At 37.4% G+C, this 23,084-nt stretch overlaps 1 protein-coding gene across 2 annotated transcripts in view; it reads right to left on the reverse strand.

Annotated features, from left to right (window-relative positions):
* The window catches only part of CPQ (carboxypeptidase Q), a 247,584-nt gene that overhangs the window by 60,236 nt on the left and 164,264 nt on the right, over positions 1 to 23,084 (reverse strand). For both annotated transcript variants that reach the window (XM_072410864.1, XM_072410865.1), the window contains exon 5: positions 11,527 to 11,638. In XM_072410864.1, coding sequence (XP_072266965.1) covers positions 11,527 to 11,638 — 112 coding nt within the window. The remainder of the gene's footprint in view (positions 1 to 11,526; positions 11,639 to 23,084) is intronic.

A 23,084-nucleotide genomic window follows, 5' to 3' on the forward strand; every position in this document is an offset into this window, starting at 1 on the left:
CTTTCAAATGCAATTTTTTTGACTCTTGTACACCAGAGTTATAGGAATTCTACACGATCTACTGGATAACTTGATTAAAAATATACTGTAACATTGTTGCAAACCCTTCCTGTTCTGTAGAATTCTCCCATTTGTGTTTTATGGGGAAATGTGGAAAATTTTATAAAAAAAAAAAACAAAAATTGAAAAAAATATCACACTAAAACAATATTGCAAAATTAAACTAATAATTAAACTTACTAATAATTAAACTTTTCTGTATTCTCACATTCCTAAAAAAAAAAAATATTATACATTCCCTTTAAAGATAAATATAGTAGTTAATAATAAAATGTTTTACTTTCCTTAAGTTTTGCTTAAAAACTAAGTGAAGGGACGGATCAGAATATAATTATTAATGTAATCAGACTTTGAGCCTTTCTAATCAAGGGATCATGCATAGCAGATGTGCATATAGCACTGGACATACCTATGTCTGCTAGACAATACAGGAATCAGAGTGACTTGTATAAGAACAGCTGTTCTAGTGCAGCAAAAACACACACACATTTATCAACACATATGTTCCTATCTCTGTGGTCATAATATACAAGGATCCAACTCAGACAAGGAGTGTCAGCCAGATGTTGACTAATATTTTTCCAGTTTCATGCATTTTTTTTCTTATTAATACACAGAACCCAAGCTACAAAAAATCCAGCTAAGACAGTTAAGGGTCTCCATTAAAAACTTTTCAGGTTAAAAATAAAGAATCTGCAAAGACTCATTTGTATTTAAAGTTTCCTGATCTGAGGGTGTCATCTTTATTCTTCGCCGTTTAAAGTGTTATGTACATGATTGTCCCAGGTCAACATCAGGTGTTTTATCCAAATCAGCAACTCACTAAGTAGCAAAGCAAGTATACAGATGACATCTACAGAACATATCCTTAAAACCAGGTATGCAGTACAAGTTAACATAGTTTCACTTGGGCTTCTCTTTAACCCTTTTCTCACCCGTAGTTTGTATATTAATGCTTCCATCACAATCTGTAGTACTGGGGATAAGTGAATGAACTGAACAACCTGCCCTTCAAGAACCAACACATTGAATGGTTAGTGGCTCTCTATCCTTGCAGTCACAGACAGATTTATCCCACAAAAAAAGAACCATTATTCCTAATTATGTGATTTTGTCAGTTATATCACATACAGCCCCCCAAAAAAGCTTTCATTCGCAGATGTACACTGCTACCTTTAAGCAGTAGTGGCATAAACAATGTCAAGTATTTAAAACCAATTAGGTAAAAAAATATTAAAAACAGGAGAAAATGTAATTCATTAGCCTATTAGCATTGTTAGCAAACTGGTCTAGAATAATCATGCGCAGCTAATACTAGAGCAAGGGTATGCAGGCAGAGAGTATGTAGGAGATTGGTTATAAATATATATATATAAGTTATAAATTCCTACTAGATTTCCGAGTTGCAATATTTTCCTAATGAAAAGTATGGTACAGATTATTCAATCTAAATGCTGGACAGTGACAGCTGTCGATCTTGGGTAGTCTACTATACCTCCCAATGACAGGTAGCGTAAGGTTGGATTGCTCAAATTCCGAATTCTGTTTGAATATTTGAAAAGCTCCGAACTATAAACTTGGAATCAACTCTGATCGGAACTATCCAACCACCACTCCAAAAAGTTTTGGCCATATATATATTTGACTGTCTTCCTATCTGAGAAAAAATAACAACAGCTCTGTAAATAAAGTAGAACTAAACTCACCGGGAGGTAAAGGGGTTTTCTTCCCTCTTCTAACTTCTCTAACATCTCCTTCTGTTTTACAAGGTCACCATCAAATTTGACAACTAAAACAATTCTGAAGAATGGGCAAATAATAAACAATCTACATGTGCAATACCCAAACAGATCAAGGCCATATTTAAAGTATTATTATTTATTATTATTATTATTATTATTACACAGTATTTATATAGCGCCATCATATTACGCAGCGCTGTACAAAGTCCATCGTCATGTCACTAACTGTCCCTCAAAGGAGCTTACAATCTAATGTCCCTACCATAGTCATATGTCATTAATATAGTCTAAGGTCAATTTAGGGGGAAGACAATTAACCTAACTGCATGTTTTTGCAGGAAACCCACGCAGACACAGGGAGAACCTGCAAACTCCATGCAGATAGTGTCCTGGCTGTAAAGGATGGTTCCACAAAGTTCTGACACAGGGGCGATCCTTTCTCTTAAATCTTTCGTGGAGATGTTATAATTTGCATTAATCAAACAAAGCCTGATTTCTTTGTTTTTGTGTCTTCATTTCCAGCTGCAAATTAACAAAATGTATGTATTTTGAAGGAGGTGAATCTTTTCTATTCCCCCAGCTCTATTCTCAGCATAAGGAGAACAGTAGCGTGTGCCAGGGACTCCTGGACTTATTTGCAAGTTATATCATCTGTAGCTGCCCGATGACCATAGGCAATATCTATACTTATATATGGATCATATTTTTGCATTAGACCAATAATGACTGGTTCCTTTTTAGAAGACCTTCCTGTTATTATATTATAGTATAAGGATTCAGGCTAGGAAGCGGGATACAAAGAAGCTCTTCATTTGCATTCCTGCTGCTCTGGATGAAAGAGTAATTAAAAGTCTCAATTGTATGTTTTCATTGGTTTTAAGAGTTCATTGTTTTAAAAGTATATCCTGGAATTCCTTTCTAAATGTTTCCACTTAAAAAAATGTACACATGGACTTATGCACTTCCAGGAACAATACAAATAAGAGCTTTGACAGGAAGAAAAACTCTTTTCAGTAAAACAAACCCACATGTAGCTGTTCCCCTGTGAACTACACATTTTATTATGGGCTTGTAATACTTGATGGGACATTGAAATGTTTGCTTAGAAATCATTAAATAAATGCCTGATGCTGAAAACACAAGATGTTAATCTCTGCAGAGCCATTAAAACATGGGAGATCAGAGAAATAAAAATCAGACATGTTTCCTGAGCTGTACATTACCAAGATATCTGATGTAGAGATGAGTTGTACCATGGTCACCAAGTTATTGTGGAACAACAATGACCAGGGGGGTCTGAGTGTTGGGAGCTACTGTATCAAAAGCTGTCACAGTTTTATTATAAGGAATAGATTCTAGTTTTTCGGAATAATTCTCCTCCCTATATTCACACATACAGAATTTATACATATGTTTATTCATTCGTGTCTTCGTTCGTACAGTCAGGAGGGAGACATAGTGTATAGAGATTTTGAGATATGTTAAACAAGCACAAAGCTACATAACACTTTTATGTAGCATTCAGTCCTTCGGTCCGACTGAACTTTAAGTTTATTGTAGTTAAAAGGATTTTAGGTATATCAAAATTACTGCTTCACCCTTTACTGTCCAGTCACAGGGTGGATATAGTGTTTATGAACTCCAGCCAAAAATAGAAATACAGGTTTTCTGCCCTGCTGTGTTGTCTGGAAGAATGGGAGGATATTGGGAGGTGCAAAGTGTGCTGCTGTGCGAGGGCCCCGGACCCTCCTCAGCCAGCGAAGGCCCCAACCATCCTAAGGGTCCAAGTCAGTTCTACATAGGGACCCACTGTTACCTATGTCCGCCACTGTGAAGAATTATATGAATACAATGGGATAGATAGAAAAATATAGCACCATCCCCCAAACAAAATTGGCTATGAACACCCCTGGATTATATGAATGCATTACAGTGGTAAAATAGATTGAAGCTTTTGCTCGGCACGGCACATACCCCCAGAGTTATGAAGGTTCCTGGAAAATTCAAAGTTGCAACAGATTCAATAGAACGGACTTCCATACAGTCTAATATAAAATTCAAACACTGTCTTGATTTATTAAAACTCTCTAAGGCTGGAGAGGATTTACGTTCATCAGTGAATCTGGGTGATCCAGCAAACCTGGAATAGATCTGGTCCAGGATTCAAAACATTTGCTAACAAATAGAAAACACCCAGCTTCACTGATAAAAATGTATCTTCTCCAGCCTTGGAGAGCTTTAATAAATTAGGCCTACTGTGTTCCATATAATTAAAAATTGTCTCATAAACACGGCAATACAAAAAAAAACCAAACACCTGAAAATGGGAGGATGAGTAATATATCTGAAAGTTTAGCCATCCATAGTAACTGGAAAAACGTGATTACAAGTTCTTTAATGATAAAGTGTATAGTTACATTGTTTTGTAATGTAGAGAAATAACCTCAGAACAGAACTACATTAAATATTGCTCATGCATGTAAAACAAATGAACAACAAACTTCACTTATTAGGCCTGAATTGTTAAAACTCCCCAAGACTGGAGGAGGTAAACTATCATGGGAGAACATAGACAATCCAGCATACTGAAATGGATCTGATCAAGGATTGAAAATATTGGCAAACTAATACCAAAACAATGTTAAGAAATCCATTCCATGTTCACTGGATAACCTAGGTTCTCCCATGACAATCTATCTTCCCAGTCTTGGAGAGCTTTAATTAATCTGGCTCATTTTGAGCATGAGTGAGATTGTGCACTGGTTCATTTATATTTGAATGACGCCCCCTGATGACGTAATGCCCAATCTTGGGCATGCACAGAAAGAACCTTTTAAATTTCATTGCCATTTCATTAAAGATAGAAGTGGCAGCCAAACATTAAAAAAAAGTTTATAAAAAAAGTTTAAATATGTAAAAGGGAAAGAAACTCTTTTACATAATGCTTTTATTTGGATAATAGGTCTGCTTTAAGAACAGCTAATATTCATTGCAAAACCTAGTTTCAGCAGCTGATAAACAGTCCTAGCAGAGCTTTGTCTATAGAAAAATCACATCCTGACAATAGTTGTCAAATAAAAAAGAATACATTATCTTCCAACATCACAAATAGCTCAAAAGTGCTCAAACGATGAGTATTTAAAGAGAACCCCACTGCATACTAAACTTTTAAATGCTCTACCAAAAAGCAGACACCACAAGATATTTGATATCACCTCAGCTTACTTCTACAAGTTTAAAAAACACTTTAAAGTTCAGCAGTTACATAGTTAGATTGAAAAAAGACGTAAGTCCATCAAGTTCAACAACAAGGGAGACATATCCCAGATATAAAACCCTATGGACATAGTTGATCCAGAGAAAGGCAAAAAAAAAACAATTTGCTCCAACAGGGGAAAAATTCCTTCTTGGTTCCATGAGGCAATCGGATGTTCCCTGGACCAACAGTATCAGCTTTAATACCCAGGTATATTCTGTGAAAATATTCTAGAAAAGCATCTAGCTTTTTCCTGGAGCAATCTATAGAAGTTGCCTAAAATACTTCCTGAGGGAGCTTATTACACATTTTCATAGACCTTACAGTGAAGAATCCCTTCCTTATCCGGAGCTTAAACTTCTTTTCCTCCAGACACAAAGAGTGGCTTCTTGTTCTTTGTAATAATCGGGAAGACAATTCTTTATATGGACCATTTATATATTTACAGGGTGATCATATTCCCCCTTAAACGTCTCTTCAGTTCAGCTAATCTCTCCTCATAGCTGAGCTCCTCCATTCCAATATTGAAAAGAAAGTCCTCACCCCTTTCCTAATAAAGAAAAACATAGTACTACTTCTGTTGCTAATAAAAATAACAGTACAATGGCCTGCTGGTAATTATAATAGCTTTGAAGTGCTGGGCACTTGCATGATCACACACCCGAGGTTCGGATGTTATCTCAGGATAGTGTTGTAGTTGCTAAATTGCTTGCGACTACATGATCACTATGATAACAAAAGATTGTGATTACTGGTATCACACTGCTGTGTCTGTTCTACCTTCTTGTCAATGCAAATTAGGAACAGATTTACGCTACGTACGCTTGCTGCTCATCACATTGTCACTAGCTGCAGAGCAGTGTATGGAGGGCCACCCGTGCTCCCACTGCCTGTGCTCCTGTCATCTGCAGCCCCAATATTCACCGGCTACAGACCGGCACAGGTCTGCGGCCCTGAGAGTTGGGGACCTCTGCTGTAGACTATTGATTTTTGTAGATACTTTTATTTCCAAATATTATTTGGTTATCTGAACATTTGTTTTATAGATTGTTACCAATTTGTACCTTTAACAGCCCAGGTTATTGTTATACTATGAACTTATGGATGAGTAGTTGATACAGGAAGTGTTGTTTTGATTGTTGTAAATCTTTTCCTTGTCACCATAATTTTAGGTGTATTTATTCATGTTTAACTAATACATGATTTTTTTTTAGATATCAGTTATAACACAATTTTTGTTTGGAGATAGGAAAATTCTTTTGTTTTTAAATCATTGTGCTGCTGCTTTATGGCCTGATTATAGCCTGAGTGTAGTCTGCAAACAGGATCACAATTATTATTACTTATTATACGCAGCGCTTAAAGACCAAAATCTAATTTCCATACCGTTGTCACGTCATTAACACAGTCTAAGACCAATTTTAGGGAAAGTCATTTACCCTAACTGGGTGGAAACCCACGCAAGCACGGGAACAACCTACAAACTCCCTGCAGATAGTGTCCCTGCCGAGATCTGAACCTGGGACCAGCACAATCTAGAAGAACATTGTAGCTGAAGCATCTGGATAACTAAGGCTGTCTAAACTTAGTTAAAATGTATTTGGCAGATGACATACATTTATTTTTGCTTAATTTAGCGTTTTTCTTACAACAGCCCTAACCAGTTCTGCTGAATTTGTTAAAACTTTTTGCCAATATTTTTCTCTTCGTTGGTATATTTTATTTAAAAACAGTTCCAGGTTGCTGTTTGTACAGTGTAACCTTTCTGCACGGTAAATAAACCCAAATCAGATTTACACATAACAAGGAAAAACATTGCTCAATTACTTCCAGTCATTTGTGATGCCATTTTACATTTTAGTTTCTTCTACCTCTGTCTAACGACTCTGGATGTTTACAGGAAAGGGATTATAAAATTGTAGCAGAGTACAGTTCCTGTGTAATGCTTATATTGGGATGAATGAATGCTCCTTATGTAAATAGAAAACATCTGAGTTCACTCCTGCTTCAAAGCACCGGCTTCCCCATAACTGTACAGACCATGACCGAACAAAATGGCTGCCGAAGTCGTTGTTTTTCTTTTGCAGCTGGAAATCATTCATGGCTCTAGCAGTAGCACATAGGTTCTATTTATTGCACACCGAAAGATAAACTGATTGGACCTTATTAACATACAAAAAATGTGGAACTAATGTGTACAAGAACATGTGAATAAACATGCAAAAACATGCATAGTAAATGAGCATTATTGTATGAACTTATATTCACTTTTCTGCCCTCCCCCATTACAGCTCCATGCAAACTCTTGGTCCTTATGGGGTATTTAACTTATTTGTAGGACATTGCTTGCGTCTAAGGAGCAAATAACCAGACCCAAACATACATATACTGTACTTTATTATAAGTACACGGGTTTATAATATTTATGTTGTTCAAAGTAAAGGGCCATTTTACACCAGCAGTGTGAAACCATATTACTGGCAGCTTCTGGGCACACAACAAACTGCTGCTATGTGCCCATGAGCAGCAAACAGCACAGCGGGTAACCAGATTTGCATGCAGCTGCAGCCACAGTGTAAATCTTCAAAAAAAGCAGCATGGCCAAAAGAGACTTGTTGAATTGAGAATGATGCTGCATGATCTCCTGTCACCAAAAATAGTTTCTGAGCCCTTCTGCTCAAGCCAAGATTGGGTTTGCAGTTGAGCCCATGGCAGAATGCTATGACTCACTGCAGATTGAAAAGGTCCTAAATGTTAGGCTCCCAGCTCCACTCTCTCTGTTGAACCACAATAATAACCATAAAATCTCATAATTTATATTTATATTCTGTCAATCCAGAACTTTCGTGGCTGCCACACTATTCCAGACCATTTCCAAGTCCAAAATCTGGTGAATGTATGTGATTAAGGATAGAGAACTGGCCATACATAATAAGAGCAGTCTGCAAGTATAGGCCTGTTCCGGGAGATTCGCAGCATGACCAGCACTACAATAGATACAATGCAATACTATTTGAAGACATTAGGAGGTTGAAAGTGCTAAATTGACTAACTCTTTATAAGACATGACACATGGAAATTCTATTCATTTATTCAGTTGGCTTTTTCAATCCTTTCAAAGACAACATAACTAGTAAAATCAGTGACACTCCAGAACAACACCATACTATACTAGTGACTACCATGGCCAGTAACCTTTCTAGGCTCCTTCTTCCAAGACATGACTTAGTAATACACTCTGTAACCATTGTACCCTCACTTCTTGATGTGTATAATTTTTGCATTCCATGCCAAAGCACCTATGACTACTTAGGTGTTACAGAGGCAAAAAAGGTCCTAAATTGACGGTTAGTCTGAGTATTCTAAAAAATATTTTCAGTATTTGGCATTTATATGTGGTCAGATATCTTACTTCCACTTTTCCTAATTTCAAAACATTGGTAGACTCCAAGTTGAATACCCAAAAAACTAGTTGCAAGCAGTTCTAAATTCACAAGGTGTATTATTTCCAGTCTAGAGGGCACCTGAACTAATGGAGCCTGGAGTAACAACATATGCTGTAGTTATATTTGCGCACTTAGGACACGGTCTCTGCAAAGTTCAGTAAGAAAGTGAAGATAATTATTTATAACTGATAGTATAAGCAAAAGAACCTTTACCCCTTTCCAAGTCTCGTCTTCTGGTGTTTAGTCCCAGCACGGGCTAAGAGATGCTATTCATCTTCTGTCACATTCCATTTTTACATGTATTTATGCACATTCTTTCTGCAGTCTGGCTTATTAAGAAATATATGATGGGCGAGGCAAGCCCATGGGACAGAAGATCACTTCTCTTTGTCAGCCAACAAGACAATGTGCAGTGAATTAAGATTCTCTGTATGGGATCAGAAAAATTCTGTTAGTCTGAAAAAGTTCTGGTCTCTTTTCGGGTCAAGGTACTGCATAAACTCCAAGTATCAGCCACGGAGCTAGTTCCAAAGAAATAACACTAATGTATGTTATCTTAACTCTTTTTAACCAGGGAAAGGTATTTCTGGAATTATTTGCACATCTTTGATGTTGAAAAGCCCACTGCTAGCACATACTTTCATGGTTTATATATAGATAAAAAGCCAAAAGTCCCAAGACATAAAAGGACTCCTGATTTATGAAACATTTACAATGTAGTCCTTTTCCCAGCTTTAAAAAGGTAGTATATGTTTTTAGGACAATCACAAAAATGGAAAAAATCTTTATGTCTATATGTTTTATTAATAAAGTGCCCAACAAACCAAATATTTTCTTAACTAGAGATGTAACAGGGTAGAATTGGAACCCTTATCAAGTTTTTAATGATATCCAAGGGTCCGTTGGAAATTTGTTACCTTTTTCCATTCTGGGGACCTAAGGGGAGAGGAAGTAGGGGGAATTCTCCATCAGCAAAACAGACCAAATAGGGATCCTAAAGGGTAGGGCAAGGTTAATACTCTTAGAATATGTGTCTAAAAAAGTTAATTTATGCCCTATGCCAAATGCCCTACATCTTTAGAACAGTATCTATGTATGCACAAAATGGTGTCCATTTAAATCAATGGACTGTACGGTTATTTATGTGAATGGAACTGCAGTACAAATACACTAGTATAACTCTACAGAAGAACTTGGTTGCTGGTGAGTATTTTTTTTATCAAAAGGGGTGTAAATAATTCTTTAACTGTACAAAAAGCAGTCTGCCAATCATTACCATCGTGAGCCACAAAGGGCACTTCCATGACTCTGAAGTCCCCCCCCCCCCCCCAGCCCAAGGCAGCTTATTTTGTATAATCTTACGGCTTAGTAGTTAAATTTTTTTAAATATTAATTTCCTGTAAATTAATTTGTCTGCATCACAGAAGCTAGCTTTAGACCGGTGTTTGCAAATATTTGTATATTCAGTGCAGACATATTTGTGGGGTTTCTAAATGAAAATTTCCCACGGAAAATGTACACTTAAAATGTACACTGCAAATATGGAAAGTTTGTGCTGAGTATGAGAAATGTGATTGTTTTCATTTTAATGGTGTTTTCCTTTGAAGCACATAGTAGATGGATATTACTACAAAATTCTTTCCATCCGCCAATTTCCTGAGTCCCAGATGGCTTTAAAGTAATACATTTTCGTTATGAAAACCTAAAAAATTCATGTCATTCCTAATATGGAAAATGTAAACACAGGTTACAGTGAAAATAGAAGAAACATGCAAATGATTTTCCCCGTATGTACCTTAAAATGACCTCCTTCTATGTCACCATAACATTACACTGTTAAGGAATGTGTGCCTCAGAATGCTGATTGAAAACATCACATAACATGAATTGTGTTCTGCCAGCAGTATTTATACAATTTGGATTAAGCCTCCAGCCTAGACCTTTTGGCATCCAAGCTTTGATTATTATCAGCAATATCTGATTTTGGATTTACAAAGTCAAATAAATGATGCTAACCAATTTCAGCAGTGACAGTGAATGATATTATCAGCCTTAAAAGTGTTGAGCACTCCCCTCCAAACTACATAGTCTTAAACTTATATGTGTGTAAAATCTAAAAAAAAATCAAATACAAGTTCTGCTTTAAGTAGAACGGAGGTGGATTGGTTACGTTACTACTAGTCAATATCATTGTACTAATCATTTTCCTGATTGGTGTGCCTTTACTCCTTATTTTAAAGTTAGGGGTAATTTTAGGATCCTCCTTTAAAAAAATATTTGCACTACAGACCCCAGAATTATACTTATAATGATCTGCTTGGTCGTCCAGTGACCAGAGTTGCATTTTTCATTTTGCTTAATGGACATCATAGGACACCGGTGCTGTAATGTGGAAAATCTGGAGACAACCCACTGTTTTTACTGGAGGAGCTGGCAAATTGGAATGAAAGTAAAGTGGAACTGTTAAAGCAAGCATAGAACCTGCTCTTGACAAACGACCGTCAGCCTTTTGTAAGTCTAAATCTTAGGGGATTGAGGGTTTTTGCATATAAAATACATGTTTTAAACAAAGGGTCTCAACTATTTTGTGATTTCAGTATTTATATCATAAAGGGGCCATGGTGTTCACTTTCCACAATACCCAGGGTCCATTTTATTCTTTATTAAAACAGATTGAATGGTGACTTCCTAAAAGAGTTCCTGCACAACCTAATTCTGAATTGGGAGTTGATTACATCCAAATCTTTGGTTATATTTGGTACATATTTTATCATGGGTAAATATGGATAAATCTGAATATAGCTGCACCGATCATGTTTACTCCGACCCGTTGTTCAATTGGTACAATTTGTTTCCCCTTTACTTGGTTAACTTTGCATAAACCACAGCTTGTGTCACTATAACCTATGTACAAACCATCTAGAATTCTCATAGCAGTAACAAGTAAAAGTAATAGTAACTTGAGCAAATACATCATGAAGCCTAATATTCTGTGGAGACCAGACTATTTATAAATATTTACCAAGATCCTTAATAAGAGACAGAGCTTCCCATGAGATAAAGGCTCCACCACCATCATCCATGGCTCCTTGCCCAACATCCCAGCTGTCCAGATGACCACTGACAATTACAACCTAAAAAATAAAATGTATAAAAGAAATGTTATATATAAAACATGTGTTATGTTTTCACAATTTTTTTTACCAAATCAGTTTATGAAAAACCATGTGTTTTGAAGGATGATGAATCGAGTTTTGTTCCACATAAACATGGATATAATTGATGAAAAGCTGTCTTCGTTGTTGGAGACCTTACAGTATATTGTAGAAGGTTCCTGGCAGTGGATGTTTGGAGCTGTTTTATGATGGGATGACATGTTCATTTTGGAATGGCAATAGATTCAGAGGCATCCGGAAACTGTGTCTCTGGGTGGGAGTAATTCTTAATAAGCCTGTAAAAGCCATTTGGGCAGAACTTTCACTAAGGAGCTTCATGAGATCATAAAATTAGCAGAGATCCTGTTTCACGGTTTTCAGTAAAAAAAAAAGAACTATTTTAAGATTTGCTGTTAAAGAGGATAATGAGGTTAAATCATTTGATAATAGAAATCTGTGCTTCCTACCGGGGGATCATGGAAGAGATAGTGAGGCGCGTTCTTTGTAGACTATGTGGATTATACCAGATTAGGAAATGAGACTCATTGTTGTTTGGGATATTGTTGTTTCAAATATGTATTGCATTGTAAATGCTATTGAATCTGCCAATAAAAACACATTTTTATTATTATTATTTTTTTTTTTTTTTTTGTAAAAACACTTCTATTGATATACTTGATTTCTTTAAACAACCTTTAGATTCTGTGAAAGAAAAAAAAACTTAAACAGAGTCTACAATGTGGCTTCTTATAAAAAAGAGCAAATAAAGTATTGAAATCATCTCTAGCAGCTATTTATGTAGAAGAAATCTAACTGCATATTCCAGGCTGCAGCAACCCCCTACTGATATGCATTGTTCAATCTGCACAGATTACATTTTACTCATCTTCAGGTTTTTATTAGGTCAGGAAAATGAAGAGATCTAAGGGAACTGCTGTAATAAACAAATTTGCCATTTATATAAAAATTTGCCATTTATATAATTTCTGTGTAGTGTTTTTTTTCTTCCATGAAGATTTCCCATCATTTCTTGTCCTGGTGACACCATAATTACACCCCGATACACAGGTAAGTCACCAGGACAGAAAGCAAGGGAGTATTTCCCTAGATAAACTCTTGTGGGCAGGGTTCTTTCCTCGTCCGGTGTCATGGTTTTTATATCTGTAATTTTCAAACCCTATTTAATATACAGCGCTGTGTAAATTGTTGGTGCTTTAATAAATATAGTTTAATATCAATAATAAGGGGACACAGCAAGAAAACTAGAGAGAAGTTCTACTTACCCTTATCAAGGCTAAAACTTAAAAAACAGACTGGTTGTGGTTGGGATTTCATTGACATATTTCACATAAACTGATGTGTGATTACAATAAGTGTCCTTGTATTTTTAGAGATCATTTCACAAATATACAACACCAATGCTTAAAAATGTGTTTTATTTTATTTTTCAGTTCCACTTTTTGTTAATGCTCCCGTTAATACAGTATATAGTAACTGTTCCTAACCTTGAGAATGAAAATGTTTTTTGTAGGTCTCCAATTGTATTGTATACACAGGATGTAATCTATGCAAAATCACATTTTGTACAGGTTAGCGTTATAATTATTGAAAAAAATAAATACATGCTCCTCCTACAAATGTTTTTATTTTAACCAAATGTAACCAATTGTGGTCAGACAACTTGTTTTGCACATTCTTTCATTCTGATGGGATGGAGAAGGACTGTTTAATTTTTTCACAATGAATAATTGAAGCCTCGCATCTATATTAAAGCCTAACTTTGGGTTTGCCAGACTCCCTCTTTTTGCCCTTTAACATTTACTGCTCAAGGTTGAGGATTTACTTACCTTTAAAGGGTTATTCCAATCATATGTTTTTCACTTTTTAGTGAAAACATTTAATGCTTATTTTAGAGCTTTACTATGGTTTGTATCATCATTTGAGTCCAAATCTGTCCTCACTTGTTATCTGGGGCAGTTTTTGGGGTAAGGTGTGTCACTGGAGTAAATTACAGAAATTGCTCAATATAGGATCGGGAAGCTGGAGGAAAGAATGATTTCTGGTATACAGGATTTCTGGTATACAAATTCTTACCAAATGTTTTCACCTTACAGGTTTCTTGAGGCCATACTTTAAAGGACTTCTGCCCCCCAGGCACGACTACCTTTCTACATTCTAGTAAGTGGCTAAAGCTTAATAAGCTATGGATGCACATCAGATAATAGTCATCTGAGATAAATGGTCATGTTTGTCTCAAGCAAAATCTAGCATGTGTTAAGCAGTTCCTGCTTGTCATTTATCAATTCGCTACAGCCACTGCTGGTCAGTCCTATTGAGGAGAGCACAGCAGGGTGCTCACTAGCCCTCCTTTGGTGTCCATTGGATGTCAGTATGAAGCTTTAACATATGCATATCTAAGTTTAAAGCAGAACTCTATCAGCTTACTTGGAAAGTCTTGACTTTTCTGCCAAGTACGCCTCCTACGTATTGTTAAATTATTATAAATGAGATCTATGTGATCAAAGTATAAAGTGAAAGATAAATGAGCATTCTCCCAGGTTTTCTTAGGCTAGCCATATGATGGGTCAGAGCTGAGGAAGAGCCTGGAGAAGGTTCACATGGCCCTGTGCCACCATTCTGACCTGAGGTTGCAGGATGCAACAATATCATCATATTACCCCTATTCTGGTTGCTCCTGTAAAGCTGTGGCCAATGCAGGCAGCTAGGACATCCTGACCAGGCTGCACTTATAATGGCCCTTCCCTATCTTGGTATGCCTCTGGGGTAGGACAATGAAAAAAAAAACTGTAAGAGATCCTCCTGCAGATGTAGGATGGACATCTTTTGTGCCTTTTCCCGTGTGTGGAGCACTGCACTGTTCACTGAAGAGGGTAGGGGGAGGATGAGCGAATGTCACCCCTCTGTGCTCTCCTCCATAAGAGTGGACAGCGGTCATAATTCATCGCAGTGGATTGATGAACCACGTCAGGGGACTCGTGTACATGTCAGATGAGCATGTCTGTCTCGAATCTAACATGTGCATGTGACTTTACCCCTATCAAAAGATAGTTTGAAGTTTAAGCAATGTACTGCAATGTATCTGAGTAGTAGTAGAAGTGGTAAAGTTTACTATATAAGAAAAGATCTGTGGATTTTTTTGATGCTAAATAGTTGCAGCTGAGCACTGCAACACTTACCATATTAAGCAGTAATACCTAACAAAACATAAGCAGGTATCCCGATAATTGACCTTCCCAGGGTCCCATGGATCTAGCAGGAGCAATAAAAAAATACCACTTTGTGTAATTTTCATCTCTTACCAGGAGTCTTTTGTACAAAAAAGATCATTTAGCTGAACATAGCTAGAATACAAAAGGCTGCACAGCAGTGTTAAGTGGAGTCAATGCAAATGGGAGACAGGCAAGTGGCAATAAATAGACCTTATCTTCAGACCCATCATCCGTTTTTATGGTTTGTCCATATTAATTAAAGGCAGCCGAGTCATTTTATCTAGCTGATTCCAGCTGGTCTGCCCTCTTAGATCACACAAGTCATGAACACTGGCCGGCTTGTCTCAGGCTAAACATTTGCATTAACCTGCTAAAGTTTCATAACTGAAGTTCTGCTCGCAGACTATGCCCCCTCATTCTATCGGTTTGGCAATCATTTATACTGGCTTGGTTCCATCCACGAACCATCCCTGTCCCCTGACAGCTGAATCAAGGCCCTGTTCTTGCTGCCACTGAGTGCAAAAGGCTTGTTTTGACACTGTACATTTCTTCTGTAAGGGTCTCTATGTACACAACAAGGCTAATATTGGCTTTACACTGATGTTCTCACTACAACAAACACATGCACTGGGATGTGGATTTTCAGCTTGATATTCTTTCAGATCTTCATAATAATGAATTAAGCCTGCAGTAAATAAAACAAGTTAGATTAACCTCTGACTGCCTAATGGATTCATTTTGTTTATTAGGATTCGCAAGTGGCTTAATTTGCAGGTTGGACGTTTTCAGATACCATTGAGGTTTTGTAAGACTAGACATTCAATGCAACCCGACTTTTCCTTCTTTTGTGGTTAGCGAGTTTTTCTAAGCAAAATGTGACCTGTTAGCCTTAATGTTGTGATTAGAAAGCATTCAAAAGTGTGTGAGAATCAAATCAACAAACTTCCGTTTTGATCCTTGTTGGTCTGTAAAATACATAATTTAAAGTTTTTATTACATCTGTTTGGCAAGTCCAAAAAAATAAGTTTCTCTTATGAAGAAACCATGTGATTCAAGCTTCTTGTGCTCTCTTTTTGACCATTATCAGTTCACTGTTTTCTATGTAGATTACAGACAAGCACCCCTATACTGTGGTAGAGGAGAGTGAATGGTGTTTTAAAGTTCATATGTTGCTCCTCCAGAGATACTGCATTGCAAACAGGTGGTAATTTGCAGGACAGTCCAATGGCACCTAAAGCACAAGTAACTTTTTTAAAGGTGGGTAGATTACTGCATCACTTTAAACCATACAGACTACTTCTTGTACCTTCTTGGTCGTCCTCATTTGTTTTATTAGTCGGTCCTATCTGCCCATCCATATAATTGGATGATTCACAGACCAATAGGAATGGGCATGAGGGACTGGCCAGGCTTCAGTATTTGTACTTTTTTTTTCGTACGTCGACCCTATTTTTTTTTGTAGCTACAAATAAGGTAAACTTTTTATTTTCTGTTGCTGTTTTAGGATTTTTTTTTCCAGCTCACTTAACTTTTGCCTGTTATTTCCATATGTGTGGTAACTTTCTTTTCCAGTCAACCTTATTCTATTTTCCAAGCAGCGTTTCTGTGAAGATAATTACTTAATAAACACCAACACAGATCAATGACGTGCCAGAGACATCATTGCTGGGGATCTTGCTTTTTTGCCTCTGGCTCTTTTGGAACAAACAATTTGCCCCACTCTAAAGTATATTAAATAAGGATGGATTTAATTTTCTGTTTTGTCCTTGGGAAATGCAGTGCAATAACAATGCAGAGTCTTGTAATGTCTTTATCCTAAAGAACACAACTATGTGTCATTTCCATCTGAACTGATCATATGGCAAAAAAACAGAGTATAGTAAGGACAAAAAAAAACTTTATGGCGTTGGGACCTCCTGGAATTATTTATACTAGTCCAATGTGGAGACGCATGTGCAGGGTTGTCATCTATTGTTAGGAAAACCCCAAATGCACCTTTTCAATGAACTACAGCTTAACACATAGCAACATACGGCTGTGCATTGCACTTTAGAAAATGAAGCATACATTTGTGTGCCATGTGCTGGATTGGTTAACCCATTCAAATGACCCAAAGGCAAAGTGCATTGCAACATTGCATTGATTTTAGATACCTGGAATGGATTACAAGCCCTCCTCCCCTTCCCCGGTTGTTCTCCCCCTACCCTCTCCATAGAGCAGTATGAGAGTATGTACAGGGCTCGTTCATGCATCGTGTAGTCGTTTATTATTGCACGTGTGTACACAGCCTAATGCTTGCAGTTGCTTCTCCCCTGGAAAATCTTTGTCTTCTACTTATAGCCCTGAAGGTTGGATCAATGGGTCTTCCCTGCTAGTTAGGTTTCCGCCATAGTAAGAGCACTTAAAACAAAAAACAAACAAATTTTAGTGATGTGCGATCTATGTGGTTTTTGATTCCGTGCCACTGAAGAAACCTGGCAAAAGCGACCTGGTAATCCAAAGTCTAGTGCTGCAAGTGGGAGACAGAGAGACATCAGGAGAGAGGAGAACAGGCAGATCAGGATAAATGTTCAAGCAAGCACTATATGACCTGCATGTATATGAAGTCTTTATCAGGCAGTGGGAGCTTTATCATATGGATACTGGCGGAGCTGTATTAATAGGAGAGGGAGCCATGCAGCTTAATTGGTTTTAGACTGATCGAGAGTAAGATGTGACTGTTTGTCATAAGCTTTGACTTACAGTACTGGAATTGAAAGAAAATAAGACCCAGGGGTTTGACTTTTTCCTACTCTTAGCAGCAATATATTACAAGGAATCTGCCTTCCCAGATTCACTTTACACCAGGCTAGCAGTAATGCACGTTTTAGAAAAGTATGTCTAAATTGTTATATCTGCTAAATGTACCCAAATTATCAGTTAAAAGAACTAGATACCCCTGTTCCACAACACAATCAGATACATAACCTCCATTGCAGCAGCTGTGGAATCTAGGTACCCCTGCCAGACCCCACTGCACTGCATTCTGATAAAGTCATCACTTGATTTATACTGTTTTCTCCTGTTGGTAAATGTGCACTGTATGAAAACCTGTCTGGCAAAATCTTTTCCCATTCTTTTCCTTGTCAAAGTGCTTCCAAGAATAAAGAAAACTACAAAAAACATAGTCGTGTTTTAACACAATTAACATTTTTAATTAGTACATAACCGCACCAATTAGTGATTTTACTTTATCATTCCGGAGTTCAGCTTTAAAACAGGGTGTATGCAGAAAACAAAATATTCTGGGTGTCTGGTTTAGACGATTGGCTTATTTGTGTATTGGCAGCCCTCCCAGCTTCACAAGCTGGGACAAAATTGTAAATAGTTTATATTACTAGAAAAAGCTCCACCATTATAAAACATGAAAAGAATTTTGTTAAAAAAAGTAATTTGAAACCATTTTAGATAATTTTCCCCCAGCCACAACACCATTTTTAACACCATTAGTTGTGGTTTACCTTGGTAGGCCCATGAAATAGAGTTGTAATTATGGACTTTAACATGGTCCAACAGGAAGTCCATGAGATGAATCCATCAACTCCTGGGCTTTGCATCTAGTTATAAATAATTCTTTAAGAACATAATGTATAACAATGTAACCAAATTGCAAAGATCTTTGCATTTCTGATATGACTTCAGCTGTTGACCTGGATTGTCCTCATTTTGCTGAAACTCTGACTTTCATGACCTGATTTGTGTGACTTCAAAACTGGCTGCTCACCTCACCTGCTTTGCATTACCAGCTCATCTTAGCTATAGAATGGTCTCCTCACTAGGACCAGATAATCCAGAGCTTAAGATGAGCTGAATGCTCAAAGCGGGCAGCAGTTCCTTATTCCTACTGCAAAGAGTTAAGGTACAGGAGGGTCCAGGCACGCTCACACATAAGGAAATTCACTGCTATTTTTCAGGAGGAATTCATTACAAAATTTACTATTTTAATGTTATTTCTCAGAATCCCCCTCCCACCCCTGCAAAATCAGGCAACAGAACAGGTAGCATAACGCAAGAATTTAGATTTTACACTTTTGTGGCACAGTAACTAAAGCACATGTTTGCGTTCTAATGAAGAATTGTAGTATATGTGCATTTTGTATACATCAAGTTTCATCAGTTTTTAGGTAAATATACCCCTTTAAGGCAACTTGGCCATAGCCACCATTCCTCCACCTAGATTACCCAAGGGTTCTCTGAGTCTTCCACAATCCTAGCAATGCCCTGCTATTTAGGCATCGTTAGAATTTCCTAATGTTCCCTACAATATAGCACATTGTATTATTTGGAGTTTAGGTCCACTTTACGTTTCTGAGAATACTTGTGTTCCAGGTGAATAATACAAGTTGATTCAAATCCTATCTGCTCTCCCAATAAAGATGCATATAATGTTAAAACAGAATAAGAAGCCAAAGCTAGGAGATTACAGGCAAACAAGAAAAAAACATATTCCAGTTTTAAAAGGGAATACAGGGAATGGCTGTGTTCTAATATTAAGTAGAGAGCCATTCTACTGCACATCTATCTCTGAGGGTGTCATAAGCCTTTGCATTTTTTCATCATATTCTCAGTCTGTACTGCCTAGCTTTGTGCCAGGTTTATTAAATAAACATCAGCATAGATCAACTACCAGTCAATGATGCCAATGAAGAGTCATTTCTTCTTGCCTCCAGCTCATTTGGAAGGAAAAATTTGAATTTTGGACCCATAAGTTCCAGGTTAGCAGCTATTAAATAAGGATGTATTTTATTTTTCCTGTGACCTATAATAATTCTAAGCAAATGCAGCAGCACAAAATCTTGTATTTTGCACAAAAAAATTTACAATAAAGGGGAACTCTGCTAAATTGATTATATAGATTCACTATAATTTCAGAGAAAAATAACCATACCTGCTTTCCACTAGACTGGACTTAAGCTACATCCTAAAATTATATGTATTGCATTGCATTATTGCATGCATTATATGTAGATATCAATTTAAAATAAATGACTGTACAAGCTCTGGGTGCTGTTTTATGCAAACACCAAATTAAAAGAAAAGTTTCTGCTTGGCTACTGTGCCTCATTCTTGGTTAGTGAAGAAGCTCATCACATTGATCAACTTTGATGTATGAAAGGGACAAGGCCAAAAGTGTGCTCAAAGAAAGAAAAACCCTGTTTAATAAAGAGAATAAAAAATTTAAAAAAATAAACTAATTATTAAAACTTTTAAAAATTGTAAAAATATTTAGTATTTTTGTCAGCCCAATATTAAATATGAGCATTTTATTAAATTAAATTGCCTAAAAGCTGACCTAACGTGAGAGAATTAGGAAAACACATCAGGAGGTAGTACTATTTGACAAAAGAGACATGCAATGTGTCTGATTTATTGAAGCTCTCCATGGCTGGAGAGGATACACTTTCATCAGTGAAGCTGGGTGATCCAACAAACTTGGAATCGATTTCCTAAAACTCATTTGCTATGTATTAGCAGATGTTTTTAACCCTGGACTATATCCATTCCAGGTTTTCTGGATCACCCTGCTTCACTGATGAAAGTGTATCCTCTCCAACCTTGGAGAGTTTTATTAAATTATGCCCAATGTCTCTTCAACATAACTAACTTCCTGGCTCCTGGTGCCTTTTTGTTTCAGCTCTAAACTACATGGCGCATGTGTTGTGTATCTTAGAGCTCAGCTCTATGTGTGGCAACCAGGATTATGTAACGCCTGCGAATGTGCAGGGGTTACATCATTCAAATGGTGGGGAGGATTGCTGTCTCCATGGACCATCCTGGACCTGTCATAGCTGCAGGGGGACAGCATAAGGTAACTCTGTTGATGTGCATACTTGCTGAATATGATGTGCATACTTGCTGAATATGGCAGAAGTAATGAGTTATGAATTATGAACTATGGCAGTATTGAGTTTAGTTGCACTTTAAATGTCTATAACAATGTAAAACATTTTTTAATTATTGAATATATTAACTCAATAGGCTCTATTGGGAATCTTCTAGGTCCACGTGTTTCAATGGCAGTAAATTATTATTATTATTATAATACAACATATTACGCAGCGCTGTACATTAAATAGGGATCGCAAATGACAGACTAATACAGACAGTGATACAGGAGGCGAGGACCCTGCCCCGAAGAGCTTAGAATCTAGTAGGTGAGGGAATTTCACACACAATAGGATGGGAGATATGTAGTGGTGGGAAGAAGTGGTGGTTTCAATTGACAGAAGAAGACGGGTAGGCAAGTTTGAAAAAATGGGTTTTGAGTGCTCTTTTAAATGAGCAGAAAGTAGGAGCAAGCCGAATAGGACGAGGAAGACCATTCCAGAGAGTTGGAGCAGCTCTAGAGAAGTCTTGTATCCGTGCGTGTGATGAGGTTATGAGTGAGGAAGTCATTAGTAGGTCATTGGAGGAGCGGAGAGAGCGGCTAGGGGAGTATTTTTTAACCATGTCAGAAATGTAAGTAGGACAATAACTGTGGAGGGATTTGAAGGCAAAGCATAGGAGCTTAAATTTGATTCTAAGGTGAAATGGAAGCCAATGGAGAGAACTACGAAGAGATGCAGCGGAGGAGGAGTGGAGGGAAGGATGGATGAGTCTGGCTGCAGCATTCATGATAGATTGTAGAGGAGAGAGTCGTGTTAGTGGAATATTAGCGAGAAGGATGTTACAGTAGTCCAGACGGGAGATGATAAGAGCATGTACAAGGAGTTTGGTGGTCTCAGGGGACAGGTAGGGGCGGATTTTGGAGATGTTGCGTAGGTGAAAGTGACAGGACCTGGAAATGTTCTGAATATGGGGGGTAAATGAGAGGGCCGAGTCAAAGGTGACACCAAGACAGCGTGCCTGAGGGGAGGGCCGAATAACAGTGTTGGTAATGATTCCCACCAGGGTGTTAGATTCCCTATTTTATAAACAGACCCTGTAGAGCAAGCGTAAGTTGAGACTTGCATTTTTGGCAAGTGGTTTTACTGCTCAAAACTGGGTAGGAGAAATGGTTACCAGTGGAACTGATTTGACATGCTATAGGAGGAGGCAATGTTGTTGTATGTTTGGTAAACACAGCGGTAAAACAATGCAAGTAGTAACTTAGCCTTATTCTCTAGTTAATTGAGGCATACAAGGGCAGCTAAGTTTGTTCTAGGCATCCACTAGCCGTAAATAGGTATTTTCAGTTTTGGCTGGAATATATTGAACACCTATAGCAACCTAAAAACACAATGCGAGTACAAAATCAAGTGTTGTATCTTTGGGTGAAGTTTCACAAAAGCAAGTGACTTGGAACCTCATCTTGATTATGCTCTATGTTTAGGGTACCATTTGCCCATTTGCTTATGTGAAATGCGCATGTGACGAGCTAGATCAAGTGCCGCTACATTTGTTTGCTTAAAACCTCATAGGTAGGTTCTGATTGACACATCAATGGTACAACCTCCCAGTCGCATAAGCTGAGATGGACACATTATGGCACAAAGATGACTACATCACATATATGGTAAGACTGCAAGATTGATGTGTCAATTACATTTACCCAAGCAAGGAAAACCGTAATGGGAGGACCAAAGAAATAATAATAAAAAGTATAAAAATTATTAAATAAAAAAAGTATTTTTATTTTTAATATTGAGGACAGGGGATGGGTTTGAACGAGATAATGTTATTGTGAAAAAAAGCTTGGCATTAATGTTTTAATATTCAATTCTTCCTAGAGTGTTCATTCAATATCAAAAGCTACTACAGTCATAAATCTATATAATTTGGATAACAATATTTCAAGTTCAATGCGACTTATTAATCTGAACCCGTTAGCTGTACCAGAGGATGTAAAATATGAAATATTACATCATTGCAGTTGTTGATTTGGCTCCTAACAAAAGAGGGATGATGATATTCTGCCATCACACCCCACCATTGCCTCCAGCTCTGTAAATAAGAGAGAAAAACTCTCTGAAAGAAGCAGCTGGCTGACGATGTGTAGCTTATTTCATGGGCAATCAGACAAATCAGGATTCACGACTCCTGACGCCAGAGCCACTCCACAATCATCAAAAGGTGAATCCAGACGGGTCGCCTTGTCAGGAGAAAACAACCTTTATGAATGCTTTGCAGCCACTAACGCTGGCGCCTGTCTTTTTTTTTCCTAAACATTGGCAACA

Source organism: Pyxicephalus adspersus, chromosome 5 (assembly GCF_032062135.1).
Source record: "Pyxicephalus adspersus chromosome 5, UCB_Pads_2.0, whole genome shotgun sequence".
Classification (NCBI taxonomy): domain Eukaryota; kingdom Metazoa; phylum Chordata; class Amphibia; order Anura; family Pyxicephalidae; genus Pyxicephalus; species Pyxicephalus adspersus.